Here is a 21,611-nt window from a genome sequence, read left to right as displayed (position 1 = left end):
TGAGTCTAAATTACTCCACTTATTGTAAAGCGCTACGGCATCTGCTGGCGCTATATAAATAAATGCAATGTAATGAAATGAGAGACTAGCCCACCTCTGTAAACCGGCATGCTATGCTGGTCAAAATTGGTTCTGTAGCATTATGGATTTCATTTCATGGAAATCATCAAGTGCTTCACTTTTAGTCCTATTAGTCTTGACTAGGATGAGCAAAATCAATTTGGACTATATTTCCTTGAATTGTTTTTGGATTTTGTTTCCTAATGTTTGACATTTGGACAAAATTAGTTTTTTTTTTTTTTTTTTTTTTTAGTTTGTTTGTTTTGAAATTAATTTCGGTGCAATATGCAGCCACATGGTGTAGGGCTAAATATCCCCAAAAATTGGGAAAAGGATATTTGGGCTTATCCAGAAGGCAGGGCAGTAAACAATGCTTTGGATAAGGAGGAGTGTTATGGTAAATATGAATCATACACTATATGACTCAAAGTTTGCCAACACCCCAACTAATTATTGAGTTTAGGTGTTTTTACCTGGGTGACTTCCTTCTAAATGGCCTTAAGCATTACCTAGGTTATAGTCACCTGCCTGTAAAGACAGTATTCTTCTCCCAGAAGTTGTCTCTTTTGGGTAGAGAAATATGGTTAACAAGACTTCCAGACAAAAAAGTTGTGAGAGATATGGCTTTGGTTAAACAACCTACGGCAAAGAGTGCCACTCAGCGATATATAGTCCTTGCGCTGAGTTTTGCATGCCGGGGTTATCCTCATAGATTGGAAAAAGCAATGCCAGGGGTGTCAAAAGATTACGACTGTGACAGGCAGTGGAGGCTCCTCCATAGGAGCACATGGGCACGTGAACCCCCAAGCGCAAAAGGAAAACAACATTTGCAAAATTCATCAAAAATCTATTTTAATTTAGTTAAAATGGATTTTTGATGAGTTTTGCAATTTTCATCTGATCAGACATTTGTCGGGCCAGAGTGGATCTGTCAGGGACAGTAGACAATACCTTTGGGTGAAATAAAATACATTGTGTAAAATAAAACCATTAACCCTTTTCACAACAGAATGAACACTGAGGAATGGCAAAATGAGAGGAAGAAGAAGAATCTATCATATGCATTGTGTTAACTCGTTTATACTCAGTTTGTGAAAGCAGTAACAAAAGAAGTCAATTGTACTTTATTTGTACAGTGATTTACAGTTTCCCATTGGCTGTACCAGCTTATAGTTTTTTTGTGAAAGGAAGGGTTACAATATGAAAGGAAATAACAATTTAGCCTTAAAGAGTATTATAAATAATGATAACAAAACATATCAGGTGGAACACTTCCATATAAGAAACAAAACACATGAACAATCTTTTCATTGAAGGAACGACGGTTGATACAATACATTACTCGAGGACTCTTCCTTTGCGTGTCACAAGGCGTGTGAACTTTGCGATTGCTGGAACAGCTTATAATGATAGAGGATGAAACTGGCAAAACAAAGAAAGCTACAACACGGATACAAGATACAAGGGGCCTGACACCTGAACAGCAGAGATTACCGTGATGATGATGCATAAATATTCGCTTAGTACTTTGACATCAGACTCTTCTAGAAAGATGTGATTCTTGTTTTACCAGTTGGACAGGTTATACACTTCTTTGAGCCAGTCATCATCTCCCTATGGCAAAAGATGAAAATATTGGATTGAGCTTCCCCTTCTCATAAAATGTTTTTGTCAGTATATTAGTGAGCTTAGCATTTCATCTATACCCAACCCATGTATTTGTATTGTGTAACTAGACATGAAATCATACATTTATGAATTCAATTTGTTCAATGTTCTTAATATTTAACTATAAACAAAAGATTTTTTATATATCAGAGAAAGACACATATATTCCACAATTATCCTAGGATCTCGGTGGGTATAATATGCACCTGTGTGTAATACACTGTACATGTGTATAATCTGCACCCATAACTCTATCTTCACAGGTAGCTTCACATACACGCTTTTACATATACTCAAACTCATATATGTTCACACTTATAAATAAAGGGGTAGTAGAAGCATTATTAAACACTCATCTACAGACACCAGACAAGCCAGAAACCTTGTTTTTCCCTCAGAAATCTCATGGGGCACATGCAAGTAATAATAATTGACACTTATATATAAAAACTAACAATATGTATTAGACATGCATCTGCATTTAAACTCCGCTCCCAGCTTGCACAGCTTTGTAGGCTCAAGGGGAGGCTCTTTCCTTGTGGTCCAGCAGCTGGTCTTCTCACTTGCAGTCTTTGCATGCTGGGATATGAGGAAGAGTGCTAGGACTGTGAAGGGGCAGGAGACCAGACCCAAGCAATGTTTAAGCCCTTTAATCCCCTTAGGACGTACCTGTACGTCCTCAAAACGCATGGCAAGAAGCCAATTAGGACCTACTGGTATGACCTGAATTGTTGCAGTGGCGCCAATTCCTTGCCCCTGTCTATAGACAGCCCTGACTCTCCCCTGTCAGCAGAAGCATTGTTGACTTAGTTACCGACTAGTTGACTTAGTTACTGACCAGTTGCCACTATTGTTTTTGATATTATGTATGGAAGCCAACAGTAACCTGGGGTGCCCCATATAACAATCTCCAAATAGAGGCTGAAGTTCCACAAACAAGGCCAAGCGTGTCTTAAAAATTACCGGTGCATTCAAACAAATCATCCACATTCACCTTATCAACTTGCCAGGATTCTTCTCCTGATGTTTCTTTAACGCGTCTTCTTTTTTTTAAATGATGATTTGAGCAACCTAAGAATAATTTATGATTCAGAAAACATACAAGGAAGCTGTTTGATCAACAATATGACAAACAGAAAGTTAATAAATACAGAAAAAATATCACGGCTGCTTGTTTAGGATATTATTTTTATTATTATTTCAATGCCCCTATTGCACTAGTTTAATGGCACTAGTTGTTCTAACCCTTGAGAAATGATTAAGAAAACCTTAACCTAAATTATTCTCTGAAGGTTTTCAAAGGCATGCTGGCTGTGGGAATGAGGAGGGTGGTCTGAGGATCAGCAAAGGGTGGGTGCATACAATAAAGGTTGAATTGGGCTGCCTGGGCCAATGCATACTGAATAACATGGAGAGAGTATATGCTTCTCCAATTGGTCACCCATCCCTATAGGATAACTTTAGACAAGGCAGGCACTTTTGCTATTGGTCGCTCCCCCCAAGAGAGGGGGCAATCCATTCATAAGCCACCTTATCTCCATGCCAAAGGTGTACTTTCCTAATTGGTTATTATGTGTATGTCCCTCTCTTTATTGGTTTATTTGTTCTAATAACTAATTTACATTGTTATTTATTGTTTATTACCTTTCCCATTGTTCTGGTGTGTAGAAAAGATACAGTTTCCCCCTAATGCTTGTTTAGCTACACTCTGTTCTTGTAGTGCATAGGTTTGGAAAAGCTGATGGAAAGTCCTTGCAAAGAGCTATATTGTTTTCTACACAGAAGACTGAGTGCTGCTGGATGGGAGTTTTGTAGGACCATTCCTGGAGTACCTGAGAAGGACACCAGCACTGACTGGAGACACCACAAAAAGAAACAAGGGAAGGCTGACACCAATCAGCCCCAGTCCACACTAAAGATATAAGCCCAATAATATAATCTCTCTTAACATTTGCCTAACAATGGCAAAGGCAGCAATGCTCAGCGTGCACAATCCTGCCCTGACCAATGCATGTTTGCCAAAATAGAATGCAGAAAAGGGACACAGAAAGTATACAGCCAGCTTGGAAATGCTGCACCCATCCCCTGGAAAGAAAAATACAGTATCTGTGAATCATTGTTTGCATCACTGATCCGTTATTGCCTCTGGTTTGGATTTGTCTTTTAAACCAACCAAACAAGCTCCTGGTTATATATCATAAATACTACTATATATATATATATTTATATATAATAAGTGCTTCTTTAGTCATAATACTTTATATAACATGATATTTAATGCAAGCATGCATAAAATGTAGTCTCGTGACTACCTGGATTACAACCATGCTTTTCAGATGAGTTGGTAGACTTTGCGTTTATGGTGAATTTTCCACATTGGGCTGCTTGCTTATCTTCTGCCAATTCCTGATATACAACAAACACAACAAAGAATACATATTTTAATACATATTATATATTTATGGAAAAGTAGATGTTACAAATGAATGGAGTGCACAATAATTGTCCCATAAGCCACAGATTGTCCTCCATTATATATTTTAACCACATTATATTACCCCTAGGTTAACACTGAGCTGAACCTAATATTTTTAATGAAACAATCAAGTGTAGCAGGCAGTCTCTTCAAAAACCTCATTGTTCAAATTGTAGGAAAAAACTACAACTTACCTAGAGGTTTCATTTTTGCACCACTGATTGGATGCTTAAAGTAGCCAATCAGTAGCAGGTAAGCACTTCCACTCAACTCATTAGCAGCACTTTCTGTGTACGCACACGGGGGTCTCATTAGAACCCCCTCTCAGAAGGCCCTCGCTACACCAGCTTACTGTGAGTGGTGAGTATAACCAGTGAGAGCAGGCAGTAGGAGATGCGTTTAGCTGAACACATTTTCTGAAAGCTGGAGGATGGGAAAAGAGGCAAATGATTGTAGGAGGATTCTGCAGAATTCCTCCATGGATCTCCCAGGAGAACCACACAAACATTCAAAGGGACCACTCAGTTATGGCTGGAGTGACCTTTAATCATTATTCTGGTAGAATCACTGTGCTATTGAATGTTTACCCCATTTTGCTTTATGCACTACTTTTTAGTAATATAAATTAAAAAAATGTTAGTTACATTATTATGCATTTTGAAGTATATAAAAGAATACATTTTAACTCATGCTTTGCCTAAAGCTAGATTTATTAATATACTATATCCAATGCAAGAACTTTTTACAAATATTTTTAGAGTCTGTTCAATAATTCTGAATCCTCTCAGTTTTGGCGCTCACACACCTTTCCAAATAAACAAATAAATGCCTGGCACTATTTCACGTGACCACTTCGTATGCAGCCTATGCCGATCGAACAAATTAATGAGCTTAGCCACAAAGCTTCATATAGCACTAATTGTCTAGCACAGCCCAGGGCATGGCATGGCCCAGGCTCACCCACACTATACATACTATGTCACGGCTGTTGTTTTAAAACAGTGTAAAGAAAGATGGCTTATCTTCTGCACTCTCAGAGACAAACCAACAATAATGACTTACTTTGCCACTGTCACAGTCTTTAGTTTTCAAAACTCTGTTACGAGCAGCTTTTAAGAACATGTGCTGTATGGTTTTTATAGCTGAGTGTTTCTCGCAGTCCTACGATGTAAAGCAAAGTGTTAGAAAACTATGAGTCTTTATACCGAATACCACAAAATAACCTATAGATTACGTCCCACCTACAGCATTGCGTGACAGGCACTTGCAACAGAACAGAACCCATGGCACTCATAGGATAAATAATTATGCACACAGACATTCAGCATAAAATAGGTTAAATAGACACTCAGCGCTGAGGAGCATTTTTCATAGCATTTGTGGCTTTTTACTAAATACTTGTTACGAAATGATGTTCTGAATGGGGGTTCAGTGTAGATGGGTTCAGTTAAGGGTTTTTTGCGGACAGTAGTGATACTACAGTATGTTTCCTTTCTTTTTTTATAGTTACATGTAAACAACATATCATACCGCCTGCATCACATAGCTATAAACATTACAGATGTGTTACTTATTTTCTCATTTAAAAAAAAAAATATATATATATAATTTATTGGTTCAGATTGAACACGTGTACACATTTACTTTGCAGATTAACTATTGTGCAGTCAGCATGCCCCAGGTCATGTGACCCCACAATGGCACACTGACATCCTGCTTGTGGCCACTTCTTGGCAGAGGGTGCCAGTTATGCTCCTAAGATTTTTGATCCCAACATTCAACATGAGAAATTGTTTAAATCTGTTTGGTCTGTTAAATCACAATTTTTATTTGCTCCAAACAAGTAACTACCTGCAAATAATCAGAACACGATTTTCGGAAGACGTGGTTGGTGCTGTTCGACATTATATTGCTTATTGCCTCAGCAGTTACAAAACCAGCACGTTCCAGGGTTCTGTGGTTCTGTTTTACAAATAAACGTCATTTTTCAGTTACGATATGACAGTAGTATGTTGAATAATACTTTACAACATATAGTAATGTGCAGGGCCCTCCTCACCTGTTCTGCCTGTAAGTCAAATTGTTCTGTTATATACTACTTGTTATGTCCTGTCTATCCATTGTACAACTATGGAATATGATGGCGCTATATAAAACAATAAATAATAAAGCACATGGATTTTAATTAATGTGAGTGAGATATTTAACTGTGATGAGCAAGGTAGTGATCTTTGTCATAAGACAAGTATTTACCTATGCTTGATTGATTCATTGTAACCAAGATATGTTAAGTGAGGAAGATGTGTTTTGTAATAGTTACAATGTTTGGCATATGTGTTATTATTATTCATTTATTATGATAGGATATTTAATATTTTAAATGCTTAACTTAGACTATTATTGTTTTCCAACTTCAAAGAAACATGACATATTATGTTTAATGAGTGAAAGGGTACATTTCAAAGAAGCAAAGTGGCCAGATGATACTTAGCAAGCTTAAGGAGCAGAGCTTATTTAAAAGTTGAATGATTGGTAATACTGTAGCTAAGGTCATATACAATTTCAAGACCTATGGAGTACTCTATGAAGATAAAATTACCATTTTATATAGGGGCCTCTTGAGTCTAGATGGGCTATACACTTTGGAATAAAATGAACAAAAACAATAGTTCTGCATCTTACTCTGTGAAATTGTCGGCCCACTAAATGATATCACTAACATACTTTTGGTGCTCATGTTTTTGTTTCGGAAAAGAGTGAAGGAAACGCATAGCAACTAAAGTCCAAAAGTTCTACGTACTAAGTCTGCCTTCGAGAAATCTTGAAGAGCTTCATCTATCACAGACTGAACAGATTCTCTCACCATGGACTGGTTTAGAAATAAAATTTGATCAATTTCACGCATTATGGTTTGGTGCATTCCTGTCCATAACAAAAAGTATATTCAGCTTCGTAAAATCAAAGAGATGAGTAGTTCAAGTGAAAGTAACAAGAGAGGCAGAGACTGGTACAAAAACAAATTAAGTGAGACAGATTGTGGTGAACCAGAAGATGGGGAAAACATAGCCTGGACAAAACATGATCTTGAAGACAGTTGATAGTTTCTATCTTAATGATTAAATTCACCTCATTCCGTAGGAAAATCAATGTATCTGTGAGGAAACATGGCAAGCAGAGGCGATACCAACCAGGAAAATTCAAATTAAAAGAGACAGTGGTAGTATGTAGACACATGTAGATAAGTTACATAGTAAAGCTATAATGTAGGAAGAGCTTATCTGATTTTCATGGTACTTGCAAGAACTAAACTTGTACATATTTCTTTTATATTGTTATTATTATACTCTTAAAGAACTGTCTTAACTGATTGGATGAAAACTGGCCATCTTTAAAATTTAGTTTCACTTATACAAAATATATTTTTTTAAACAGTGCCCCTAGAGTGAGTTCATCAACATTCTAGTGCAGACAGCTCTATTAAACGGACAGGTTAGTCTCCCGCTATTAAAAAAAATTGCTCAGGTTCTCTGCAAGTACTTTAGTATACAATCTTCCAAAATGAAAATGAAAGCTCTTACCCGACACAGAAGGCCCCCTCCTTCATGGTCCCACGTTTCTTGGCACTGATTGGCTGCATGAATCAGCCAATCAGTGGCAGGAAAGCGTTCTCAATTCCCCCATGCATTTGCAAAACAGACAACATGAAAATGTAAAGGGACCACACATCTATCATATGCATTAAAGTGCAAGTTATGTCTGCAGTGTCCCTTTAACAGGTACATTTTATGCAGTAGTATGTGAAAGCCCAAATGACTGTTCAGTGTACAAGGTAGCATAAGAATGTAACCGTAACTTATTTGATAAGTCTTCATTTGAGAGATGTAAGATGTTCACGACCTAGTTGCCTAGCTGTAAAACACGTACCATGTATTTCGGGGAGCTCAGAGCAAAATACGTCGGTATAATCTAAGAAGAAGAATAGCAGCAGATTCTGCTTCTCCTGGTCAAAAGAATTGTGCGTGGTGTGCAAGACAGCATCATACCAAATGTCTGGCCAAATGAAATCTAAAAAGGAAACAAGAAGCAACAGAAGATGTATGAGATTTATTTACATGGTAGGTCATTTAGGCAATTTAACTTCATTCTATATGATCTGTCAGGATGCTGTAGGTATATCACACACTGTTTGTTTGTGTGAAATGTAATGTCTGCTTAGTAATGACCTATGTTTCCTTAATGATAAAGATTATAAAGACTGTGCCTTCTCTACAATTTGTACCTGATTAAATGTATAAACCAATGTTTTTAAAATGATTCCCAGTTTTGAAAGGTCTACGTGAAATATAGTATTTTCAAAGGGTGATTTTGTTTTATTATTTATTGTAATAATAAAATGTGATTATTTCAGGAAGACATCCTGACATAATCTAACAAAGACCTTTGCACAACTTTACGTGTATGATAATCTCATTGCTCACGAACTAAAATAAGCCAAAGTCATTTAATTGTGAAATCATTTTACCTTTATCCACTGTTTTGTTCGTGCGCAACGCAAGATGAAGGCTGTGTTTTTCCCAGTCAGCAACATGTTTCGGATCATTAAAAAATGAAATCTTACTGTCTCCAACATTTATAGGCAATGATGAAATGTACAGATAAATGTATTAACAGGTAAAGAAAATCATGTCACCATATTACATGAAAATAATGGCAGTAATTCACTGAACATGTAACTTTAATGGAAAAATGAACTGAACAAACCTCTGTAGGTAGTATATGGTTCGGTCCCATATAACACGTTTTAAAAGCAAAAAATAATTAAAAGAATATAGGTTAACCCATATTATATACATATTACAATAAGCTTTTCTGTCCTAGGCTTAAAGTTTATTTTATGCAGTGGGCTTTTTTGGGGGGCTGACAAAGCAAAAACCTTGCTTACGGCCATTTGTACCGATGATACATGGTGCTGGATCGGTGTATAAACAAGTGATTCAGTTTGCTTCCCTAATTCCTGATATGTCACAAAGGCCTATACAACAACTCTACCAACTGGATAGAAGCAATAGATTATGCTGGGGTTCCAACCTTACCGTAAATATTGTTTTAGTTTATTTTGTTACCTTGCTAAATAGGCTGATTATAAAGTTTCTACCACTATTAGCAATCTAAGTTCACAGCGCCGCCTTCTATATGGGACAAACCGTATGTTAGTGCCCTAAGATGACATCTAGGTCTAGTTTTACTGCATATTGTGCATATCAGTATAACTGTTATGCTCAACATGCAAAGAGCAACCCTTGTGCAGCGGTATAGGAGTGTCAGGTTAGGACATCAAAAGCAGCTTAGTCAAAACTCAGCTGTATCTGCTAATTGGTGGTAATGCAACATCTTACGTGATGACTTTGAATGCATGCAACAACGTCATGCTGTCATGACCTCACTGATGTGAGTGTGTCACAACATGACGTATTCCACCGGGGAGAAAAGTCCCCTGCAAGAGAAAAATGGCACTGCTGAAGAAAACAGGACAGGAGCATCAACACGCAGTAAAGCCCGTGAGCTTGCAGCAGCTACAATAAATATACAATCTGTTGTTCATCGGTTTTAGAAAATTCTAACATGTTTGTGTTGCATAGTGTTGCAGAAATCAACAAATGAGTTGTACATTCAAACACACTGTCTCGTACTGTAACGTTTGTCACATTTGTATGCTGCGTTCTTGAAAAGGATATCAACACTGAGCATATTGTTGAAGGTTTGTTAGGCAGCATCTTCAGACAGGGATTCAGAGCTGCAGCGATTCTTAGTGTAAGGTCTCCAGTAAAATGCATTTCTCTCAGGTGCTTTGGAATTAAAAGCTTATCAGTTGAGACAGTTGTTGGGTGGAGTTTCAGGCAATCCAGTAAAGATCTGTTCTTATGGGATCTGGAATTGGACATCACAAAACGGAACTGTGGCTTAGGTTTATCACTGATCCTTATTTATAACTCTTTAATGAGATACTAAATTACAATGCCCAGTGGTACAAATTGGATGGCTTACCTTAACATATCTTTCGTTGTTTCTAGATGTTCCAACCAGCTTAGACAGACCAAGTGATCTTTTGCATTTACCACTATATTAACTTTTCATTTATGCCAGGTAAATTATAAAACAGATTGTATGAAAGAAATCTGAACAACCATGAAGCGTACATGGGCCACTAAAATCCTCAGCTATGTTTAGACCTCTTTGTTTACGATAACCTCCCATGAAGCTTCACTATCCTGCTAAGCAACTAAAACAGAAATTAACATTTGTTACAATCTGTCCAAAATCTTGCAATAAATTAAAATCCATTCTGGGCTGGTCATTTTACCCAAAGAAATAACTAAAGTCTCTATATAATACCACTTGTTATACAGCATTTCCAAGTTAAATTAACCAAAAGGATAAACATTTTGTGCACAAAATATTATCTAACATACCCAGGATATTTGCCTGTAAAAGCAAGCTGGTTGATATTCTTTTGAGAGAGGATCCTCTTTGTTGTGCTAATAACAAAAAAATAAATGAATACAAATGAACATGTACAAATTAGAGTTTATTAAAGGGAAACCCAACCAGTTTGCTATGAGTAGTACCAGATTAAAATGATTTTTCTGGAATATTCTGCTTTTTCACATTGTTTTTGTTAAATATGTCTTCAGATAGATGCATTTTACCCATTTTTATGTGTTCTAAAACAAAACCCTGGCTCCTGATCATACTGCCTGTGGTAAGCTGTGGTAACCCAGTAACTCTGACTAACAAAAGTCTAAGAAAGTAGGGATTTCAATGGACATGCAGGGCTTTACTGGTATTGCCAGTGTGGTGTTTGAGCATGAAAAGTCACTCAAGATATAATTTAATTTAATTTCAGCTATTCAATTGTTTCTACCAGCAGACTGAGCTAACTCTTTTTGCGATATATTGTGTATATTGTTAGTACAAATGATAATGATATGGTGTTGATTTACCATATTTTGTAAAGCCTAGTAATATATTTTTACTTTAACAAAAGGGGAAATATACTCTAATGTGGAGGAATAATCCTAAAAACAAAGTGGAATACGGATTAGAAACATTATATATATATATATATATATATATATATATATATATATATATATATATATATATATATATATACACACACACACACACATTTGTAGACACAATTATAAATATGTATTAAATGTATTCTGCAAAATGTAATATTTAGGTAAGATGATGAATCTGTTTAACAAAAACTTTATAAACTCCACACAGCCACACGGCAGGGGTTGTGATTAAAAATTCACAAGGCTACCCAAAGCGGGGACCTCCAGCTAAGCACATCACTTAATGTTTTTGTAAGGAAAACATACATACTTACACTTGTTACTACACTCAACTCTTGTATGCTATTTTGCAATTTAATGCCCAAATGAAAATGTCTTTTTTCCATGGGACTTTTCAAGTATGAATATCTATACTTGTAGGATCCTGTATTTTCAAGTGTATGTTACTTGGAAATGTTCTCATTAGATTAATATATTAGAAAAGGTTTCAAGTTTGTACATACCCAAATGTTTGGCAGGATTTTGTTGCATCAACAATTACACAATAATGCATGGCCATCTTTTAAATAAATAATAAAAAAACAATTATACATATATACATAACTTTAATTGGTTCATTTCTGTTTTCATTATGCTTTATTGTAGTTATCTATTAACATATACATTCATTAATATAAATATTATTTTTATTAATGCTGATATTGTGTATATTACATAAACAGATGTAATTTGGCTTATCTGTAAGTCAAAAGAAAATTCTCCTTGAAGCTGTTCTGTTTTAGTTTACAAAGAACTCCCCTCAATAACTAATTACAAGGCTTCAGAGGTTTCATAGTGGTTTATGTGCAAAAGTTGGAACATGAACAAAGAAATGAATTGTTCAGGTTGTTGGAAGGAATACAAGTGGCTTTCGTACCTGAGGGTTTACACAGCTAACTCTTTTAATAAATTCCAGTACTCCTAAACAATGTTTTTCCAGTCTGCCTCTTTCCTCAATGACCTGGAACATAAAAATAGGTACATACATTGTATAGAAGTACCATGAAAAATGTGAATATAATAACACACAGTGACTTGAAAGTACAAGCAATTTATTATGGTTAATATCATGGTCATTTTGCTCCAGTAACTAAAAACAGACTGTTTTTGTTGATTTGGTTTTAAATTATTAGTGAACATGAGGCAATACCTTTAGTTCTAAAACTATAATAATGTTAAAGCAATATAAATCTCAATATGCAATATTATAACTTGAAATCAAGACTAAAATTTGGATTTGTGATGAATCTCTATAAGATGCAGCACATAGACTACCTCTAGTAATTGTACCATAGACTACTATAGAAAATGGTCTAACCATCAAGGGTTTACCGACCATTTATTTGTTTTATGCTTGTTTGTCAGCTGAATTAAAAAAAATGTACTCCACAGTTCTTGATCATTTCCTTTTTCACTTTGAATTAATTCCCAAATATAAAAACATTGCAAGTGTTTTCAGGCTAAGAACAAATAAAACATAATTAAACCTGGAAATGGATTTGAAAAATGATATCTTCCATCAAACAATTTGGACAATTATATCCGTTGAGATGATTTATTAGTCGAACTGGAATGTTGGTAAGTAATAAAAGTATCTCTGCAGAAAATATAATCACACAAATATTGCGGACATGTATTAGTATGTTACATTTGACTACATACAAAACAGCCAGGGAGTAATTATTGTCTAACCTAGAAACACCAGACTTTTAGAGTAGTCGAAATGTTCTACAGATGGAACAGCGCTGCACAACTCCAATTCTAAACTCTTGCAACTAGGCCACAATTTTAGGATGTCCCAGGTACAGCACAGGCATAGTCAGTTACAAATTAACTAAAAATGCTTGTTTTCGGTCCTGCTTACATCTCTCAAGGACTGGAATTGTGCATTCCCCAATTAATGTCACCAAACATCACCAATCCTATGTTGTGCTTCAATTCAATAAACTAAATTATCCTGACAAAACATGAAGGAAAAAGAATAAAAATAATTTCAACCATGGCACATGTCCCTTGCTCTTCTTCTTGTCACCAGGAACAACAGAAAAGGTACATGGGACTCACAACAGTGGGAATCCCATCAAACTGTGATGTTTTCTGTCAGCACATTAAGAATTTTATAGAATTTAATTAAAAATAGTTATTAACCGGTAATTTACAAAGACTGGCAAGAGGTAGAGAAATAAAATAGGTAAATAACATGGATACTTATTAAGAATGGAGAGAAAATATAACATAACTCCCTGTAAACTTCAAAATAACAGCAGACATGTCTATGTATCCGCAATGTTTCTGAGGATTATTATTGGCAAACCTACAAGCTATATTCTGTATTTATATCACCAAATGCAAAAAATATTACCCGTCTGCAGGCCTTTAAATGCATCCGTATTCAAAGATTTGCCACCGACTAAAACTGCAAAACAATTTTAAATACTTTTCAGTTCCATGCAGGGAAGAGTATTAAATTCAGAGATTCTCTCTCCAAATGTACAGGTTTTTCATATGAACACTTAATATTGTTAATCAACTTGACAATTTTTATCGTTTCCTGGTATTTTACAGACCCTCGTGGACCACAAACTCTTAGAGATCTCACTAATTAATTTAAAGGGACACAAACATAAGCATTTTATATATGTTCTCTTGCAAGGTATGGGCCAAGTTTCTGAAAAAGGCTGGTTTGGACGGATTTGAAACCCTCAATGTAATGAGCTATTAATTCATAGAATAAAAAAATAGAATTTATTATATATACACACTTGTTATCGTACAAGGAACGCGGTCCATTTCCCTGTTGAATATTTCTGCTTTTACAGATATTGATAACACACCCACAACCTTCTCAACAGCTGCAGATTGTCGTGCCATTGTATTGAGGTGAAGGAAAAGGTAACCCACTATCTAAAAAAGAAAAAAAAACATAAAAATAAATATTTTTCATCTGCTGATTTTTTAAATGAATGTTACACTATATTTAGTATCATAAAATAGCTATATTTTGTACATTTTGATCTTAAACAGAGCCAAAGAAATAATTCTTTAAATATTATGGATAGGTGAAATAATGTTTCCTTCTGAAATATAAATAACATGTCTGTGTATATTGGTTAATTGGCAAACAGTTCACAAGTATATTTAACATCCTAAACCGTAAAATCTAGAATTTCTGTGAAGTGGTTGTGCTGAGATTGAATGAGTAATTGAACGATTTAGTCAGACTATTCTCTTTCTGTCATCACGTCAGCCACTTTGAATGGAAATAGCAATGTCTGGCAAGTCTTACCTGTAACTCAGCTGAGATGCATGCAATGTGTGTAAGCTTATTTCATTAAACAATGATATGAAAAGAAAGTATGCAATGCCTGTCGTGAATAGTAATTCGATTAAAGCCAATAGCAGCAATTTAATGTTGCAAACCAAAATCCATGTGTGAAAGACCCAAGTAAAGCAGGATTGCACCCGCGCCGCACCCCTCAGACTCTCTACCACGTACTCAACTTTCAAAACCTCTCCGAAAACCCAGGGAACTCCTAACCATCATCATAATCAGACAATCTGAACAATCAACAGCTTCAACACATCATCGGAACCAGATCAACTCATCCCCATCCAAGAAGTCCTCTCCTATTGTCTCACCTACCCCACTGACTAGATTGTAAGCTCCCAAGAGCAGGGCCCTCCTCTCCTTTGCACCAGTTTGTTACTGTATGTGTTTTGTATGTGAAATTGTTCTACTGACTGTAACAGCGCTGCAGAATCTCTCGGTGCTTTATAAATAAATGTAATGTAAGTACAATGCACTACATCAAGCTACTTCTCAAGCTACCATAATGCTCCCACAGAAGAAACACCGCATACTTTAAAATAAAAGGATTATACTGTATGTGCCAACAAAAAAGCATAATTAAATATTTATCTATGTGGATGGAGTGTATACAGTATGTGCAAAAGTGAATGTGTATTAAATGTAATTTAAAAGAATCCATACAACTCCTTAACTACCTTTCTCAATAATAACCCTATGTCGGGTCTTGGCTGGGATTTACTGGAGATCAATAGCAGGGTTGATAGACAAAAGGGTTCAGGCAACAAAAGCGTAGTGGAGGGGCATTCCAGAAGGTCGGGACAGGCAGCAAAGAAGCAAAACGAGAAATCAAGCCGATGTAGCTTGATGAACAACCATGAACAGGTTGTCATGATCATGGTTGTTCATCAAGCTACATCACAGGGATTGTGCACAGAGGTCAGAAAGAACAAGCAAGATAGGGTGTAAGGCTCCCGGCCTGTGGTGCCCTTGTATTGAGATGCTAAGGTCTCCCCTTTCCTTAGTGTATATCCTCCTCTAGTGTCCATTTTTGTTAATGCTTGCTCTCCTGGTTTTTGATCTCGGCTTGCCTTCTGGATTCCCCTACTCTCTCCTGAACCGACCTCGGCTTGATTTCTCGTTTTGCTTCTTTGCTGCCTGTCCTGACCTTCTGGAAAGCCCCTCCACTACGCTTTTGTTGCCTGAACCCTTTTGTCTATCAACCCTGCTATTGATCTCCAGTAAATCCCAGCCAAGACCCGACATAGGGTTATTATTGAGAAAGGTAGTTAAGGAGTTGTATGGATTCTTTTAAATTACATTTAATACACATTCACTTTTGCACATACTGCATACACTCCATCCACATAGATAAATATTTAATTACGCTTTTTTGTTGGCACATACAGTATAATCCTTTTATTTTAAAGTATGTGGTGTTTCTTCTGTGGGAGCATTATGGTAGCTTGAGAAGTAGCTTGATGTAGTGCATTGTACTTATATTACATTTATTTATTTATAAAGCACCGGCAGATTCTGCAGCGCTGTTACAGTCAGTAGAACAATTTCACATACAAAACACATACAGTAACAAACTGGTGCAAAGGAGAGGAGGGCCCTGCTCTTGCGAGCCTACAATCTAGTCAGTGGGGGAGGTGAGACAATAGGAGAGGACTTCTTGGATGGGGATGAGTTGATCTGGTTCCGATGATGTGTTGAAGCTGTTGATTGTTCAGATGGTCTGATTATGATGATGGTTGGGAGTTCCCTGGGTTTTCAGAGAGGTTTTGAAAGTTGAGTACGTGGTAGAGAGTCTGAGGGGTGCGGCGCGGGTGCAATCCTGCTTTCTGCAGTGATACTTGGTATGTCGTTTCCTCCAGTTTAACGCCAGTGTAACTCTTAACTGCCCACTTATGAAGAGTCTGCTTGGGGTAAGGCCACAGCAGGTACATTTCCAAGCAAGCTTGGGATCACAAGGGTTAATTTAGCAGTTGACACTTATTTTGGCATTACAATGTTTCATTTGCCTGTGTTGACATTTGTGTAGTGTTGTTGGAATAGCATTGGAATGTGCTTTGTGGTCACACTGATTTCCATGGCTATATACCAACTAGGGGAAGTTGTGATACTTTGGTGATTGGTGAGCTGGTGATTTATCTTCACCAGTGCAACAAGGAACTCACCCGTGTCTACTAGTGTAACAGTTAGCCCTAAATCTTGCCATGCAAATGAGTGCACAAGGTCTTTATTTGATCATGGCACTACATATTAATGGAAAGTGCTTATTTGCATTACTTTTTAACTTTACTGAAAAGGTCATGGATAAATGGAATGGCCTCCGATCAGAAGTGGTATAGGCTAATATAGTGGGGGAATTTAAACATGCATGGACAGGGCCGGCCCTGCCATGGAGCAGAGTGCGGCAATTGCCCCTGGCGGCACTTTGCCGCCCCAAGCGCCTATTTTTATGAAGTGGAGGAGAGAGAGGGCGCCGAGTGGTTTTCGCTTATCAAGTTTTCAGTCCCCGCTCGGCGCCCCTCTCTCTCCTCTGCGAGCCTTTTGGTTGGTCTCGATGCCGACGGCTTGTAATGCTGAGCGCCGGAATAGGACGTCATTTCCGGCGCTCAGCAGTGAAGCAGCGGGCACCGCCGCAGAGCAGGGAGACTCGCCGCAGGACTGCTGGAAGGTAAGTGAAGTACAAAGGGGGGAGAGATAGGGTTGATAATAGTGAGGGAGGGAGGTAGATAATGAGAAGGTAGGGAGAGGAAGGGTAGTTAATGAGCAATGGCGGCGGCGGGGGGGTGGCGGCATTTCAAACTTCACCCCAGGCGGCACTATGTCTTGGGTCGGCCCTGTGCATAGGATAGGGATAAAACTATCTGTAATCTAAAACAAGTCCAAGGGCCGATTAAGGCCTTTACATCAGGAAAAACAGACAGACTAAATGAGTTAAATGTTTTTTATCCCCATCAAAATACGAAATATGTTTCTATGCTTCAAATTCCATGTTTGCACTTTAATATAGAGAAATTAAAGAGAAAGTGTTAAAGGAGACAGACAAAGGATACAAAAAGGGATGATATTATAAAAAAATATTTTTTTTTATATAATACTATTTTTTTTATATCATACTGTTATCGCTGTACTGCTTATTAATATAATCGGGACAGACACAAATCTATAATACATAAATTAGTCTATCATGCAGGCAGTTTAATTAACTTTAAATAGGGTATACAGTACACAGGCAGGAAAGGTGTGCATCATGGCTGCTTATTTAGCACTGGTTTATATATACATATTAAGAAACCTTTAAATTACCTGTTGCAGAGCTTTTTCCATCACATATACACGTGTATGATCAATTCGGAATCCTAAACAAAGACAAAACACATCAGTACCAGTCACCATTCAATTACCTGTTAAATTAAACAATATATATATATATATATATATATATATATATATATATATATATATATATATATATATATATATATATATATATATATATATAGTGACAGTGTGAACCCCAGGGAGATGATTAGCATGGCATCTGAGTACAGCTGCTATGCAGATTATACATATGGGTCCCTGGGGTGGAGCAATTGGAGAGCAGGGTGGGCCAATGCTCCATTCCCCCATTCTGTGGAAATTCCATGCCGGGTTTTCCAGGAGGCAAGAAATCTGCAGGATCCGGTCCGGGATTTCTATGAGGCTGCGTCAGGCCCAGGTGCTGGGCATTAAAAACCCCTGGAGCCTGATACTCAGAGAGACTGTTGGGGGAAGAGGAAGTTCCCTGTGCTCCCAGGGCAAGGAGAGGCCCTGAAGAAGACCATCCCTGAGCCAAGTGAGGCAATACCTGCCTGGACATTTTGTGTGCTGTCTGGGGGAGGTTTTCCAGAGCCTGGCGTAGCTGGGTCTGGCTGGGAGGTTGAGTTAGTGGGTGATTAGGCTGGTCAGTTTAGACCAGCATAGTTAAGTTAGAGAGGGCTCCAATTGGGAGCTAGGTTTTCGTTTTATGATTTGGTTTTGGGGTTTGAGCGATTAAAAATAAAGCGCTATTTTGTTCAAAGCTGCTGTTCCTGACTCTGATTGCCCTAGAGGACTGTGCTTAGGACCCCTAAAAAGTGACATGTGTGGCCCTCATGCTACAGGGTTTGTCACAATATATATATATATATATATATATATATATATATATATATATATATATATATATTACTATCAGGACTGACAAGGGATCAGGTAGCAAGGACCATGAGGTGGCACAGGGCCAACAGGTTTATCCCTATGTCAGGCACAGGCAACCAGCGCAGCCTGTAGGACAGACTAGGCCATACGTGGTGTATCAAAGATCTTGCCTGATTTGGGTGGTGGAGTTCTGTAGCAGGATGTGTAAGGAGACCGGTGGTAACTAAAGCATATACCTTGTACACGACTAAAGAACACATGTAGACTACATAAACGCAAACTGACAGTGACCCTAACATGAGAAGACAGTCCTTGAGTCATGAGGAATTCAGAGAGCTACAGCAATGGGGTACCTACACATAAAAGACACATAGGAACAGGTATAGGGCTGCAAGAAACACTGGACGCTCCAGAATATGGGCCCTCAATTACAAAATGTACACAGCTTCTTACAATCCATATATAATGCACAATATTTATGTGAAACCCCTCAGGTAACTCTAAGGAAGGATAGCCTCTGATAATTCATGGCACTGACCAGGCCCGTTCCCTCTCACAGCACCTGCATTCCCTCACTGACACAGTCCGCTCTTTTGCAGCTGCAGAGAGTGAACTGCACATTGATTGGCTGAATGTGTTCCTTCTCTAGATTGGAGGAGAATCGAGGGACGTCAGAGCAGCTTGTTGTTATGGATTTTGTGTATTAAGTATATATGTTTTAAATAGTCTCTCTCAGTGCAAAAGCACATCTGGCTCTATATTTAATAGTTACAAAATAATTTAGGAAACATTGACCATGGAGGTATAATAATTTCCCTTCATAACTATCCGGGTGATGTGCATACTGCACGTACATGGAGGGGCATGCGTGTTGACGCGGCACACTCACGGCGGCCGCATTACTCTATGCGCCCACAACACTGCAACAATCCTCCGTGAGCTGCCGCGCTGTGCCGGCAGCACTCGCAGAGTTACAAGCGAGGTGCTGCGGCACGTCCGCAACACTTGCGGGTTTAGCACACGGTTACTCTTTTGTTTATCGCACCGACGTCACGTCTGCTCCCATTGGCCGACAGTCCGTTTTCCCACCCTTGTCCATTATTTAAACTCACTCCTATGTACACACAGTGCCCGTTCAAAGAGTCACTGTATGTTGCTCTGGGTGTTCGTTCTCTGCGCTATTTAGCTTGTTTGCCTTCGTTGTGTACCAGACCTTGGATTGTTTATTGACCTCGCTCCCGTGCTGCCTGCCCAGACCTCGGAATCTCCTGACCACGGTTAACTGCCTCTGGCCCTGTATTGTTCATCTGCCTTGGACTTTCTGCCTGTACGCTCCCTGCTGTGAACACGTCTCTGCATAGTGGGTGCATTACCTGTGTTGTCCAAGTCCCACCATAACAACCTAGCTGCTATCATGGAGGATCGACAGGGCCTCTGGCAAAAGCCCCATTCAGCCCTGAGAAACAAGCCTGACCACAAAGTCTTTGCTTGCCATTGACCGATGCTGTCAGCGGAGGGGTAATGCCTGCACCCAGCCATCTGCCATTGCCAGGCCTAACCACAAAGTCAGTGCCCAGTGCTGGCCCGAATCGAAAAGAGAGGACTAACTATTTACCCCTCTTGCCACCATCAATATTGACTTCTGCCACAAAATTCTGCAAGTCGTTTAATACATCTAGCCCTATGTTGGATAAGTACACCTCATCCTGCCTGTAAAGGCCATGACAACTAGGGTGAATGTCAGGGTGAGGCAAATGTGAACCGCCACAATTTCAGCACTCTGTTAAGCCTCTTTCTCACCTTTTGTATGGGGTGGGATTATCGCCACACCTTTCTAGGGATAATGTCTGACCAGACCAGTGTAACCCTTGGCCACCTCACCAGTAGCTTCTCTGCCTCGTGTTGTAAGCGGATGATTAAGTCATCTGACTAGTTGGATGTCAAATCATTACCCGTGTGTATAATAACGAGGTCCTGCTTACCCCAGTTCCTTTCAGCATTGTCTAGCATGCGAGGAAGGTCCTTTAATGTCATTCCTCTCTTCCTAAGCTAGTGAATGTTGATGTGTTCCCGTGGCATACCCAGTTGGCACATGTAAGGTCTGGCTGCTGCCCTTCACTGCCTTCTTGGTCAGGTCATAAACATTAATGTATTAACGGTCCTGATCTTTCTTCTCATACTCTCCTTTATATATCTGTTGGAGAAGAGGAACACCATTAATTGTGACCTGGAAGTTGTTAACGGGGAGGCATCTGAGTGGCAGGCTGTTGAGGGGTAGATTGGCACTCACAAGCTGTTTGAGGCAAAGGTGGCACTGTGGGACATGTTGCATTTTCTCCCGAACTAATATAGCGCCTTAAAATAACTCTTGTTTGTGAAAGTTATCTCAATCAATAGTAGGCATGTATGGAAGACATAGTGACATAATTTAGGCTGAAAAAGTCCATCAAGTTCAACCTCACTGTTGATCCTGTACCAAGACCGTGGCTTCTAGTTACGCCCCTAGGTTCGTATTTGATGGCAAACAGAGCTGACCCAAGACTTTGTGTTGCCTGGGTCCAAGGATCGAACGCTACACGCCCCTCCACACACACTAAAATCATGTCCACCAAAACCACACCCACATTCATTATGTTATATCATTATTAATAAAGCTAAAATGAATCATGGAGTGACATGCACAAACAAATTTACATACACAGACAGTCACATACACATATCCATATCCACACACAGCATATCTAGAAACACACTGATATACTGAGACATGCTAACACCTACT

At 38.4% G+C, this 21,611-nt stretch overlaps 1 protein-coding gene across 1 annotated transcript; it reads right to left on the bottom strand.

Moving 5' to 3' along the window:
• Positions 1 to 1,543: 1,543 nt before the first annotated feature.
• On the bottom strand, positions 1,544 to 20,863 carry LOC128468001 (uncharacterized). Its single transcript, XM_053449778.1, has 10 exons — positions 20,812 to 20,863; positions 17,957 to 18,009; positions 14,091 to 14,232; positions 8,129 to 8,269; positions 7,005 to 7,126; positions 6,056 to 6,166; positions 5,267 to 5,365; positions 4,041 to 4,134; positions 2,723 to 2,799; positions 1,544 to 1,674 (listed from the first exon to the last, which is right to left on the bottom strand). The coding sequence occupies exons 1-10, from the start codon at positions 20,861 to 20,863 to the stop codon at positions 1,627 to 1,629; spliced, it is 939 nt and encodes a 312-aa protein (XP_053305753.1). The 3' UTR covers positions 1,544 to 1,626.
• Positions 20,864 to 21,611: the final 748 nt, after the last annotated feature.

This window comes from Spea bombifrons, chromosome 10 (assembly GCF_027358695.1).
Source record: "Spea bombifrons isolate aSpeBom1 chromosome 10, aSpeBom1.2.pri, whole genome shotgun sequence".
In the NCBI taxonomy this organism is placed as follows: domain Eukaryota; kingdom Metazoa; phylum Chordata; class Amphibia; order Anura; family Pelobatidae; genus Spea; species Spea bombifrons.
The sequence above is the reverse complement of the archived record's forward strand: the minus strand, read 5'-3'. Positions and strand labels throughout refer to the sequence as shown.